The sequence below is a fragment of the Oncorhynchus kisutch genome, linkage group LG6 (assembly GCF_002021735.2).
Source record: "Oncorhynchus kisutch isolate 150728-3 linkage group LG6, Okis_V2, whole genome shotgun sequence".
Lineage (NCBI taxonomy): Eukaryota > Metazoa > Chordata > Actinopteri > Salmoniformes > Salmonidae > Oncorhynchus > Oncorhynchus kisutch.
In genome coordinates this window covers 76,578,691-76,591,146 of record NC_034179.2, presented here as the reverse complement: position 1 = coordinate 76,591,146, position 12,456 = coordinate 76,578,691, and the positions used below count along the sequence as shown (strand labels likewise).

General features: G+C 42.2%; 1 protein-coding gene across 1 annotated transcript; it reads left to right on the top strand.

Moving 5' to 3' along the window:
* On the top strand, nucleotides 1-7,539 carry LOC109883314 (tetraspanin-16). Its single transcript, XM_020475337.2, has 8 exons — nucleotides 1-521; nucleotides 1,165-1,250; nucleotides 1,570-1,767; nucleotides 1,930-2,004; nucleotides 2,154-2,261; nucleotides 2,371-2,526; nucleotides 2,609-2,692; nucleotides 7,389-7,539. The coding sequence occupies exons 1-8, from the start codon at nucleotides 434-436 to the stop codon at nucleotides 7,452-7,454; spliced, it is 861 nt and encodes a 286-aa protein (XP_020330926.1). The 5' UTR covers nucleotides 1-433; the 3' UTR covers nucleotides 7,455-7,539.
* Nucleotides 7,540-12,456: the final 4,917 nt, after the last annotated feature.

The following is a 12,456-nucleotide window of genomic DNA, read 5'->3' as shown; positions in this document are numbered from 1 at the left end:
GCTAAACCCAGAGGCGCAACATCGCGAGAATTCCGAGAACGCTTGCGAAACACAATCGACCAGGCTGGGGTTTGTGGTTTAAAAAGTCAATGAGAGAAGTGAAATCTAAAGGCACAATGTAGATTCGAGGCAATGTCTTAAGTAGTTGAACATGTTATTACTCCAACCTCGTGAAAGTGACAAACGGACACGTTTTCATTTTCGTCAAAAAACTACTTTAAGGAGTGCATTTGATTTTGACGGCCTGCATATGCGCATTTCGGCGCGAGACGAACGTTAGAGCCGATGGCGTTTTCTAGCATGAGTTTAGCTAGCAACGTCGCCATGACATCGCCTACAAGTGTGATCGGGGATTTCTATTGGAGAAGCAGTTTTAGCCTTTCTTCATACTGTACTGGTTTTGATCGCAGTGTGTTGTGACTGGACAGAGAATATGACACCTGTTGGCCAGGCAGACACAGACAGTTGGCAGCAAGTAGGCCTTAATAGCAGTAGGCCTAAATCGTCTGGACCTATTAAAAGTAAGGACAGACGCGAACGTTAGCTCGCTAGCTAAAATGGCGCTAGCTAGATAGCCAATTTAACTATAACCTCTAAACATAGAGGGTAGTCTAGCTAAGTTAGCGAACTACCAGTAACAAGCGATCCATGGTCAGGTCACTAACGTTAGCTAGCTACAGTAGCTAGTCTAGCTAGGCTAATAGTTAGCTAACACTAGCCGGCTCGAACTGATCTTTAATGTTAGTTATTAAAGGGAGAATCTGGGATTGGTACATCCATTTTTGTATCCATACTTTTAATTAGTGATACTATTAGATCACTATTTACTCTTGAAGAATATAACTCATTCATTTATCATGAGCTTAACATTAGTTAAACTGCTTTACCACATTCAAACCCAAAATTGTATAAGCATATATATTCTATTGTTTGTAAATAATGTACATTTAAACAAACTCTGATTAGCTTCAAAACATGGTTAACATTTGGATCTATTGGATGGTCAGTCCTGGCATCCATAGCTCCATCTTTGAATTTGAGACTGGTTACATTTCTTCAGTCCCATCTCTCAGCTGTTTACCAAAAATGTGTCTCATTAGCTAGTATTATTATAAGCCTATCCTGTTCTGTATAATTTTGTCATATTTTCTCCTTTCATTATAGAAGGTCGAACTTGCAAAATGGCTAGACATGACAAACTGTACACATGGATGCGGTATTTGATGTTGCTGCTTTGTGTGATACTTGTTGTAAGTAGCTAAATGTTGCCTAGCTGGCAAACAAAGCTCAGTTGAACTGTCTGTGTTTGAAATGCAAATAATGAACATTCTTCTATAATCGATAATGTAAACTGTTCTTGGCTAGCTATAGAAATATAGTTGCCCTCTCATAAAACCGAGGTTTGTGAATGCATTGCAAAAGTCAAACACACAGAAGAAGACAGCAACTGCTGTTGTTGTCATTGTAATATTACCTAGCCTGAGAAATCCATCTGGCAAAACATAGAAGAAAAAAACAGGCCATAACAACTCAAATGAAAGAACACCACCATCCTTCTCTCCCCTCCAGATAAGTGGCTTTGTGCTGCTGGGACTTGGCGCATGGATTAGATATGGAGCAGCTACGTTTGTGGATGTCCTGGGCCCCTACTCGTCTCAGCTCATCTACATCAGCTACATCTGTATTGGTATGGGCTCAGTGCTGTCTTTCACGGGCCTCATCGGCTGCTGTGGGGCTTGGAAAGAGAACCGCTTCTTTATCATGCTGGTGAGAGACAACAGTTGTGCAGTCAATTTCAAGGCACCAGACAATAATTGTCTTACTGTGTTATACTACTGCAGAGTTGTAAATGTCCCACTCTTTTCACCTGGCAAGCTTCAATAAGAGGCAACATTTTCACTATCTCTGCATTTTTTGTACCCTGAACAGTTTTTCTTCATCGTGACAATGCTATTTGTTGCTGAAATCATTGGGACTATTTTTGTCTTGACGTACCGGAATCTGGTAAGAATAAATTAACATGCTGGCATCTGTATCATCAAGTAGGCGAACCTATATCATAATTTAGAGCCCTGTAAATTATTTAATTATTTGTATGATATAGCCTAGCCAGGCTATGCCTTTCAATAAGCTGTGATGTCTATATGTGACAGGTTAGCTTAGTGGTACGTGATGCAAGCAAGAATTCCCTGATGACTGTCTATATGGGCCCAGCGGCAACAGACCCAATCTCAACAGCATGGAACACAGTCATGGTCAAGGTGAGAAGCTCTCTGACCACCAGAACATCTCAGACAGTAGTTATTACAGCTAATGTCTTTATTGGCTAATGTCTACAGCTAATGTCTTTATTGGTTTTTCATCTCTTAGTTCAAATGCTGTGGTTTTGAGAACACGACTGTAGATTTCAAGGGCTCTGTGTTCAGTACAACCACGGGTTTGAACTACCCTAAGACTTGCTGCGTGAACAAGACCCTTGCAGACTGTGACGGTATCACCATCACTCCAAGTCTGATCCAACCACAGGTAACTCACTGCACTGTTGTATCAGTCTGTGCTCTAAGGCTGTAAAGCCTTAATCCAAATGCCCCCTTTGTGTTTCCCCCAGAGCTGCTTTGGTAAGGTCATCACAGTGATCAGAGAGCAGAGTGTCATCCTGGGATCAGCAGCTGGCTGCATATGTATGATGGAGGTATGGTATGGGAGAATTTCAATCTGTTTTGCTTGACTCCTCGCGTCGTCTCCTCCACCCTCTCCTCACCTGATGAAAAGATGGCGCCGAAGAACATGGCTGACGTTTCACATTCTCCCAACCAATTGTGCTATTTTGTTAGTTGTTTTGTGTACCTTATTTTTTTAACTTATTGTGTACATAATGTTCCTGCTGACCGAAAATAGCGATTACTCATCATGGACTGGAAGAAACTTTTTCCTTTAACGAGTCCAACAAGAAGGATATCCTGCTTTCACTGGAACAGGCCCAGATCCCCGCCTTTTGCGTGAAGGAAAAGGGGCCGCAGATCGGGCAGCCTTCTGAGAATCCGTAGGCGAGTGAGTAAACTCCCACTGCCATCCGCTCTTGCTAACGTGCAATCATTGGAAAATAAAATTGATGACCTACGATTAAGATTATCCCACCAACGGGACATTAAAAACTGTAACATCTTATGTTTCACCAAGACGTGGCTGAACGACGATATGAACAATATAGAGCTAGCGGGATTTTCCATGCACCGGCAGAACAGACGCTACCTCTGGTAAGAGAAGGCTCTGGTAAGAGAAGGCGAGAAGTGTGTGTCTTTGTCAATAACAACTGTTGTGTGATGTCTAATATTAAAGAAGTCTCGAGGTATTACTCGCCTGAGGTAGAGCAACTTACCTTATGATAAGCTGTAGACCACACTATCTACCAAGAAATTCTCATCTATATTATTTGTAGCCATCTATTTACCACCACAGAACGAAGCTGCCACTAAGACCGCCCTCAACCAACTCTATAAGGCCATAAGCAAAGAAGAAAATGCTCACCCAGAAGCGGTGCTCCTAGTGGCCGGGGACTTTAATGCAGGCAAACTTAAATCAGTTTTACCAAATTTTTACCAGCATGTCACATGTGCAACCAGAAAAATAAAAAAAATCCAAGAACACCTTTATTCCACACACAGAGATGCATACAAAGCTCTCCCTCGCCCTCCATTTGACATATCTGACCATAATTCTATCCTCCTGATTCCTGCTTACAAGCAAAAACTAAAGCAGGAAGTACCAGTGACTCGCTCAATACGGAAGTGGTCAGATGACACGTATGATACACTACAGGACTGTTTTGCTAGCACAGACTGGAATATGTTCCGGGATTCATCCAATGGCATTGAGGAGTACACCACTGTCGTGACGTTGTATTGATTAATGTGACGACTGCTGCTCGTCGAATGATTAAAAGTTCATAATTACGTGATTAAATGAATCGGGCAATTATTAACTCATTAACCTGGCACACCATGTTAAAGTTTGGTTATATTTCACAAATTAACTCAAAGAATATCAGAATATCGATTTTACAACAGTCGCTAATAAATCAATTTCCTCTACAGTCTCATTCTGAACGTCACATAATCCGAGAATCTGCACAAACCCGAGTCTCACCAAATAAGGCCGTACCAAACCAATTGTGTTGATTATTTATTTGCTAACAAGCTAAAATTATCATATAAGCTCCACAAACACACAGTCTAGGCTATTGATTAGAACTTAGTACGATAAAACAGGTCCCTAGCGGGCCAACACAATATGACACGTGTTACAGAATGGGGATTTCAAAAGGGAGAGAGTGCATGAGAAGAAAAAAAACACACTTAGGTGCATTTGTCAGTTATGCTTATTTTAACCCTAACCTTGCCTCGAACTACCGCTCTTATAATTCAGAATATAATGATGTAATTACGTGTTGAAGGTCTCAGATGGGTGTCTCTGCGTGGACCGGATTCCGACTTCTCTGATGACGGTCCGTCTTCGGTTACCGGGTGTAACTCTCTGTTTCTCCTCACGATGTCAAGTGTCCTATCTCTTGGTGGTCTGTTTCCTCACCCTTGCTCTGAAAAGTGGTTTTCGGAGGAGGGCTAATCAGCCGTGTGGATGGTTCCAGCATGGGAAGGAAAACAGTGTAGACACACAATTCCTTGGAGAGTGGTGACCAGGTGGTCCTGCTTGAATTTACCCCGTTTAGATACAGCTACTCATCTGTAACATAGGTTGTTAAAAGGTTCCTTTGTCTTCTTCAACCTTGTGTTGCGTTTTGGGTTTGCTGACCACTCAGACCTTGGCTGCAGCTCAGGGTCCCTTAGTCTAATATGTTAATTCTTAACTCATGTTTTATACCCTGGGGTCAGAAATGGCTGTTTCCTCCTTTAGGGCAATTCTCTTGCCGTACCAAGTTACAAGGCAAGGTCTGGATTTTTACTCAGATCCAATTTAGACAACTAACTTCACATTTCATCTTTACAAAAACATTATCTTTGATCTGGACATTTTCCACACAACGTACAATATGCAAACAGTAGGGACATATTAGGAAAACTCTTAAAGTCAATGTTTTTGTTATACCGTCGTCCCTTAACTTTTAATAACATAACAAAAACAACATCATTTTCATATTCCATCTATCATCATTACCACCATTGTGGCTGACAAAACCTATTGTCCCAAAGTCCATTTATTGCATGTTCTGAGACCGGTTCTCCATAGTGACAGGACAAAGGAATTTTGCCTACTGCCTTAATATTTACAATGGGCGTGAAGTGTCATAAAACCCCCCCATCTCCATACCTCTCGATCGCTTCCCCTCTGGTGGGAGTGAGAGATCTCTGTAGGATTGTGGTCCACGGTAACCTGACCCGAGGCCAGTCATGACACCACCTCAGTCAATGGCTTCATCAATAAGTGCATCGACGACATTGTCCCCACAGTGACTGTACGTACATATCCCAACCAGAAGCCATGGATTACAGGCAACACCTGCATCGAGCTAAAGGCTAGAGCTGCCGCTTTCAAGGAGCAGGAGACTAATCCGGACACTTATAAGAAATCACGCTATGCCCTCAGACGAACAATCAAACAAGCAAATCGTCAATATAGGATTAAGATTGAATCCTACTACACCGGCTCTGACGCTCGTCGGTTGTGGAAGGGCTTGAAAACTATTACGTCCTACAAAGGGAAACCCTGACGAGAGTTGCCCTGTGACGCGAGCCTAACATACGAGCTGAATGCCTTTTATGTTCGCTTTCGAGGCAAGCAACACTGAAGCATGCACGAGAGCACCAGCTGTTCTGGATGACTGTGTGGTAACGCTCTCGGTAGCCGATGTGAACAAAACCTTTGAACAGGTCAACATTCACAAAGCCGCATGGCCAGACGGATTACCAGGACGTGTACTCAAAGCATGCGCGGACCAACTGTCAAGTGTTTTCACTGACATTTTCAACCTCTCCCTGACCGAGTCTGTATTACCTACATGTTTTGAGCAAACCACCATAGTCCCTGTGCCCAAGGAAGCAAAGGTAACCTGCCTAAATGATTACGGCCCCGTGGCACTCACGTCGGTAGCCATGAAATGCTTTGAAAGGCTGGCTGGTCACAGCATCCTAGACACCCTAGACCCACTCCAATTCACATACCACCCCATACCGCTCCAACAGTGTGCGAACGGCCCAGTACATCACTGGGGCCAAGCTTCCTGCCATCCAGGACCTATATAATAGGTGGTGTCAGAGGAAAGCCCATAAAATTGTCAGAGACTCCAGTCACTCTGCGGCAGCACGGCAAGCGGTACTGGAGCGCCAGGTCTAGGACCAAAAGGCTCCTCAATAGCTTCTACCCCCAAGCCATAAGACTGCTGAACAGCTAATAAAATAGCCACCGGACAATTTTCATTGACCCCCCCCCCCTCCCTTTTGTACACTGCTGCTACTCGCTGTTTATTATCTATGCATAGTCACTTCACCCCCACCTACATGCACAATTTACCTCAACTAACCTGTACCCCCGCACACTGACTAGGTATCGGTGCCCCCTGTATATAGCCTCGTTATTCTTATTGTGTTACTTTTTATTATAGTCTACTTGGTAAATATTTTCTTAACTCTTCTTGAACTGCACTTTTGGTTAAGGGCTTGTAAGTAAGCATTTCACGGTAAAGTCTACACTTGTTGTTTTCGGCGCATGTGACAAATAAAGATTGACCTCTAAAACATTTCAAAAGTAATCGAGGAGAGGAAACATGTAAAAAAAAGTGATTGCATGAAGTGACTCTTTCTCCACTAGCTCGTCATCAGACAGATGACGTTTACAGAGAAGGAATCGCAAAATACACGTGTAAAGTGGTAAAAATACATTTGGATAAAAAGATTAGGAATGTAGAATTTTAAAATCTGTGCATGCTTTTCTCCTCTGAGTAAACAGCTGATTCAAAGGGGGATTGGCAGATTTCAAAACACTTCGCAGAGGATGCACTTCAGTATCCTTTGCTGAACAAAGTAATTGAGGAAGGGAGTAAACTCCTCTGTTCGCTTACTAACGAATTTCAACTGTCCTTAACCACTTATCGGTTCCCGGGTCACGGAGGAGTGGACTTTTGCCCAATTGAGAATCTCCCTATGAGTTACACTGCTCCCTCAAGTTCTTCTTTAACCTCTCTCAGACCCAAGGACTATTGCTGAAAAGAACTGCACTTTTTAAAGCATAGTAATGCTTTTTTCTACAGTAGCTCACCATTAGGACCTAAAGAGTATTCTAAGTTTGATAACTATCTATTCTATAGCAATTGGTTGCTGAATAGATAATGTTGCTTGGCTTCAAGTCATTGTTTTCCTGTCCGCTCCTCTTTGCAGTTATCCTCCATGATCCTTGCCATGGTTTTGTTTGTGAAGTTGGGGCTCATGAGGCATCCATGGTGAAGCCAAAGGGTCCATTCACACCTGGAGGACACCAACAACCCCCACAGGCAACAATAAAGTTCTGCTAAATGATAAAAGTTTGTGTGTTTTCCTTAGTTGAAATTGTATCTTTTATTTTGGTTATATTAAAAATGTAATATATTATTTTTAAAGCTCTGTACTTTGTTTTCACTGGAAAGGGGAAACCTAGTCAGTTGTACAACTGAATTCATTCAACCGAAATGTGTCGTCCTCATTTAACTCAACCCCTCTGAATCAGAGAGGTGCGGTGGGCTGCCTTAATTGATGTCATCGGCACCCAGGGAGCAGAGTGTTGGGGGTTAACTGCCTTGCTCAAGGGCAAAAAATTTAGATCTTTTATACTTTGCCAGCTCAGGGATTCGAACCAGTGACCTTTCAGTTACTGGCCTAATGCTCTTAGCTGCTCGGCTACCTGCTGCCCCAATGCTATGTTCAATTCCAACAGAATGTGTAATCGTCTCAGTTTAATTTTAGTGCTCCCAAATATGACAACAGCACCCTCATGTGAAATGATTAATTAGTGAAGTGTAGAGAGAAGACATTTTTAAGGTGACTTGATATGCAATAGCTGCTTCTATTTAAACAAAATAGCTGATTGATGTAGATCTTTTTTTTGTTGCTTTGATTATGTTTTATTTATCTATGCATCTATTGTCACTATTGTTCATAAGGTGTAGAATGTCTTATTCAAAAAGTGACACTTGAAGGCCACATCTAAAATCCCTGTGTTTACAGGACTGTCTGTCCACATCACAAGGGATTTTGTGTATGACTTTGGCTTCCTCATGCTTGATCAATCTTTATTGGAAGGAGACCAACAACATGTACTAAACAGGCAAACATCAGAGTTAGACATTACAGTTAAACAGATTACCGACCATTTCGAATCCCACCGTACCTTCTCCGTTATGCAATCTGGTTTCAGAGCTGGTCATGGGTGCACCTCAGCCACGCTCAAGGTCCTAAACGACAACATAACCGCCATCGATAAGAGACATTACTGTGCAGCCGTATTATCGATCTGGCCAAGGCTTTCGACTCTGTCAAACACCACATTCTTATTGGCAGACTCGACAGTCTTGGTTTCTCAAATGATTGCCTCGCCTGGTTTACCAACTACTTCTCTGATAGAGTTCAGTTTGTCAAATCGGAGTGCCTGTTGTCCGGACTTCTGGCAGTCTCTATGGGGGTGCCACTTGGTTCAATCCTCGGGCCAACTCTCTTCTTTGTATACATCAATGATGTCGCTCTTGCTGCTGGTGATTCTCTGGTACACCTCTACGCAGACGACACCATTCTGTATATTTCTGGCCCCTCTTTGGACACTGTTAACTTACCTCCAGACGAGCTTCAATGCCATACAACTCTCCTTCCGTGGCCTCCAACTGCTCTTAAACGCAGGGGAAACTAAATGCATGCTATTCAACCGATCGCTGCCCGCACCTGCTCGCCCGTCCAGCATCACTACTCTGGACGGCTCTGACTTAGAATACGTGGACAACTACAAATACCTAGGTGTCTGGATAGACTGTAAACTCTCCTTCCAGACTCACATTAAGCATCTCCAATCCAAAATTACATCTAGAACTGGCTTCCTATATCGCAACAAAGCATCCTTCACTCATGCTGCCAAACATATCCTCGTAAAACTGACCATCCTACCGATCCTCGACTTCGGTGATGTCATCTATAAAATAGCCTCCAACACTCTACTCAACAAACTGGATGCAGTCGATCACAGTGCCATCCATTTTGTCACCAAAGCCCCATACACTACCCACCATTGCAATCGGTACGCTCTCGTTGGCTGGCCCTCGCTTCATACTCGTCGCCAAACCCACTGGCTACAGGTTATCTACAAGTCTCTGCTAGGTAAAGCCCCGCATTATCTCATCTCACTGGTCACTATAGCAGCACCCACTCGTAGCACGCGCTCCAGCAGGTGTATCTCACTGGTCACCCCCAAGGCCAATTCCTCCTTTGGTTGTCTTTCCTTCCAGTTCTCTGCTGCCAATGACTGCTGCCAATGACTGGAATTAACTGAAGCTGGAGACTCATATCTCCCTCACTAGATTTAAGCACCAGTTGTCAGAGCAGCTCACAGATCACTGCACCTGTATATAGCCCATCTGTAAACAGCCCATCTATCTACCTACTTCATCCCCATATAGTATTGATCTTGCTCCTTTGCACCCCAATATCTCTACTTGCACATTCATCTTCTGCACATCTACCATTCCAGTGTTTAATTGCTATATTGTAGTTACTTTGCCACCATGGCCTATTTATTGCCTTAACTCCCTTATCTTACCTCATTTGCACTCACTGTATATATACAGTGCCTTGCGAAAGTATTCGGCCCCCTTGAACTTTGCGACCTTTTGCCACATTTCAAAGATATAAAACTGTATTTTTTTTGTGAAGAATCAACAACAAGTGGGACACAATCATGAAGTGGAACGACATTTATTGGATATTTCAAACTTTTTTAACAAATCAAAAACTGAAAAATTGGGCGTGCAAAATTATTCAGCCCCTTTACTTTCAGTGCAGCAAACTCTCTCCAGAAGTTCAGTGAGGATCTCTGAATGATCCAATGTTGACCTAAATGACTAATGATTATAAATACAATCCACCTGTGTGTAATCAAGTCTCCGTATAAATGCACCTGCACTGTGATAGTCTCAGAGGTCCGTTAAAAGCGCGGAGAGCATCATGAAGAACAAGGAACACACCAGGCAGGTCCGAGATACTGTTGTGAAGAAGTTTAACGCCGGATTTGGATACAAAAAGATTTCCCAAGCTTTAAACATCCCAAGGAGCACTGTGCAAGCGATAATATTGAAATGGAAGGAGTATCAGACCACTGCAAATCTACCAAGACCTGGCTGTCCCTCTAAACTTTCAACTCATACAAGGAGAAGACTGATCAGAGATGCAGCCAAAAGGCCCATGATCACTCTGGATGAACTGCAGAGATCTACAGCTGAGGTGGGAGACTCTGTCCATAGGACAACAATCAGTCGTATATTGCACAAATCTGGCCTTTATGGAAGAGTGGCAAGAAGAAAGTCATTTCTTAAAGATATCCATAAAAAGTGTTGTTTAATGTTTGCCACAAGCCACCTGGGAGACACACCAAACATGTGGAAGAAGGTGCTCTGGTCAGATGAAACCAAAATTGAACTTTTTGGCAACAATGCAAAACGTTATGTTTGGCGTAAAAGCAACACAGCTCATCACCCTGAACACACCATCCCCACTGTCAAACATGGTGGTGGCAGCATCATGGTTTGGGCCTGCTTTTCTTCAGCAGGGACTGGGAAGATGGATGGAGCCAAATACAGGACCATTCTGGAAGAAAACCTGATGGAGTCTGCAAAAGACCTGAGACTGGGACGGAGATTTGTCTTCCAACAAGACAATGATCCAAAACATAAAGCAAAATCTACAATGGAATGGTTCAAAAATAAACATATCCAGGTGTTAGAATGGCCAAGTCAAAGTCCAGACCTGAATCCAATCGAGAATCTGTGGAAAGAACTGAAAACTGCTGTTCACAAATGCTCTCCATCCAACCTCACTGAGCTCGAGCTGTTTTGCAAGGAGGAATGGGAAAAAATGTCACTCTCGATGTGCAAAACTGATAGAGACATACCCCAAGCGACTTACAGCTGTAATCGCAGCAAAAGGTGGCGCTACAAAGTATTAACTTAAGGGGGCTGAATAATTTTGCACGCCCAATTTTTCTGTTTTTGATTTGTTAAAAAAGTTTGCAATATCCAATAAATGTCGTTCCACTTCATGATTGTGTCCCACTTGTTGTTGATTCTTCACAAAAAAATACAGTTTTATATCTTTATGTTTGAAGCCTGAAATGTGGCAAAAGGTCGCAAAGTTCAAGGGGGCCGAATACTTTCGCAAGGCACTGTACTTTTTGTTTTCTTTTGTTCTACTGTATTATTGACTATGTTTTGTTTATTCCATGTGTGATTGTGTTGTTGTATGTGTCGAATTGCTCATTTTTATCTAGGCCAGGTCGCAGTTGCAAATGAGAACTTGTTCTCAACTAGCCTACCTGGTTAAATAAAGGGAAAATAAGAAAAAACAGTTATAGTGTTCACCATGAAGTTGGATAATACTGTAACCTTGCCGGTTGAGCTTTAGATTAATTCCTAACTGAATTAAAAGGGTGATCAGTCCACATATTGTACAATAATGTTTCAGTGATTAAATGGAAAGAAATAAGGGTGTTTACTTCAGCTGGTTATAGAGTACCACAGTACTCTATAACCCCCATAAACGGGGAAATGATTACAATTGTTTTTCCCATAGGGGATTTTAGAAACACTTCAAATAAGGGCTGTGTTTCGTGAAGGCTTACCCTGGCGTGACGTTTTGTAAATCTCTCTAGGACAAGGTAACTTTTATCAATAACCTCGCATGTATTTACCTCCCAAAAATGAAAAGCTAATAAGCTGCTAATGTGGCTGTCATAAAGAACTACAAATGCCATGATGATCTGGACGAGAAGGTAAGAATCTCTGGATTAACTATCTAAAGTTAGTTAAATGTAGTCATTCCTAAATTGGCTAAATTTCTTTTAATAGACAATTCTGTGAACTGTTGTGCAAGTTTTAAATTGACACAATAACTTAGTAAAGGTGTCAGCTACAGATGAAGTGCAGGAGTGTGCGGAGATTTGTAGTTTTGCAAGATGTCTACTTTGATGCTAATTAGCATTTTCGAATCGGAGTGTAAATAGAGCCGAATATATTGATAAAATTCACCTTGTGGTTTTATGGTATTATGACACCTCCACTGTGGGGCGCTATATAACTTCAGTGAGAATGGAATTCATTTGAACTGGTGTTTACTTTTAGGGTTTTCCATTTCCAGTGAGTTATACAGTTTACAGAACAGTGTTAATATGTAAAGGGTCACATATAAGAGAGGCTTGGCATGTGATATTTTCCTGAGT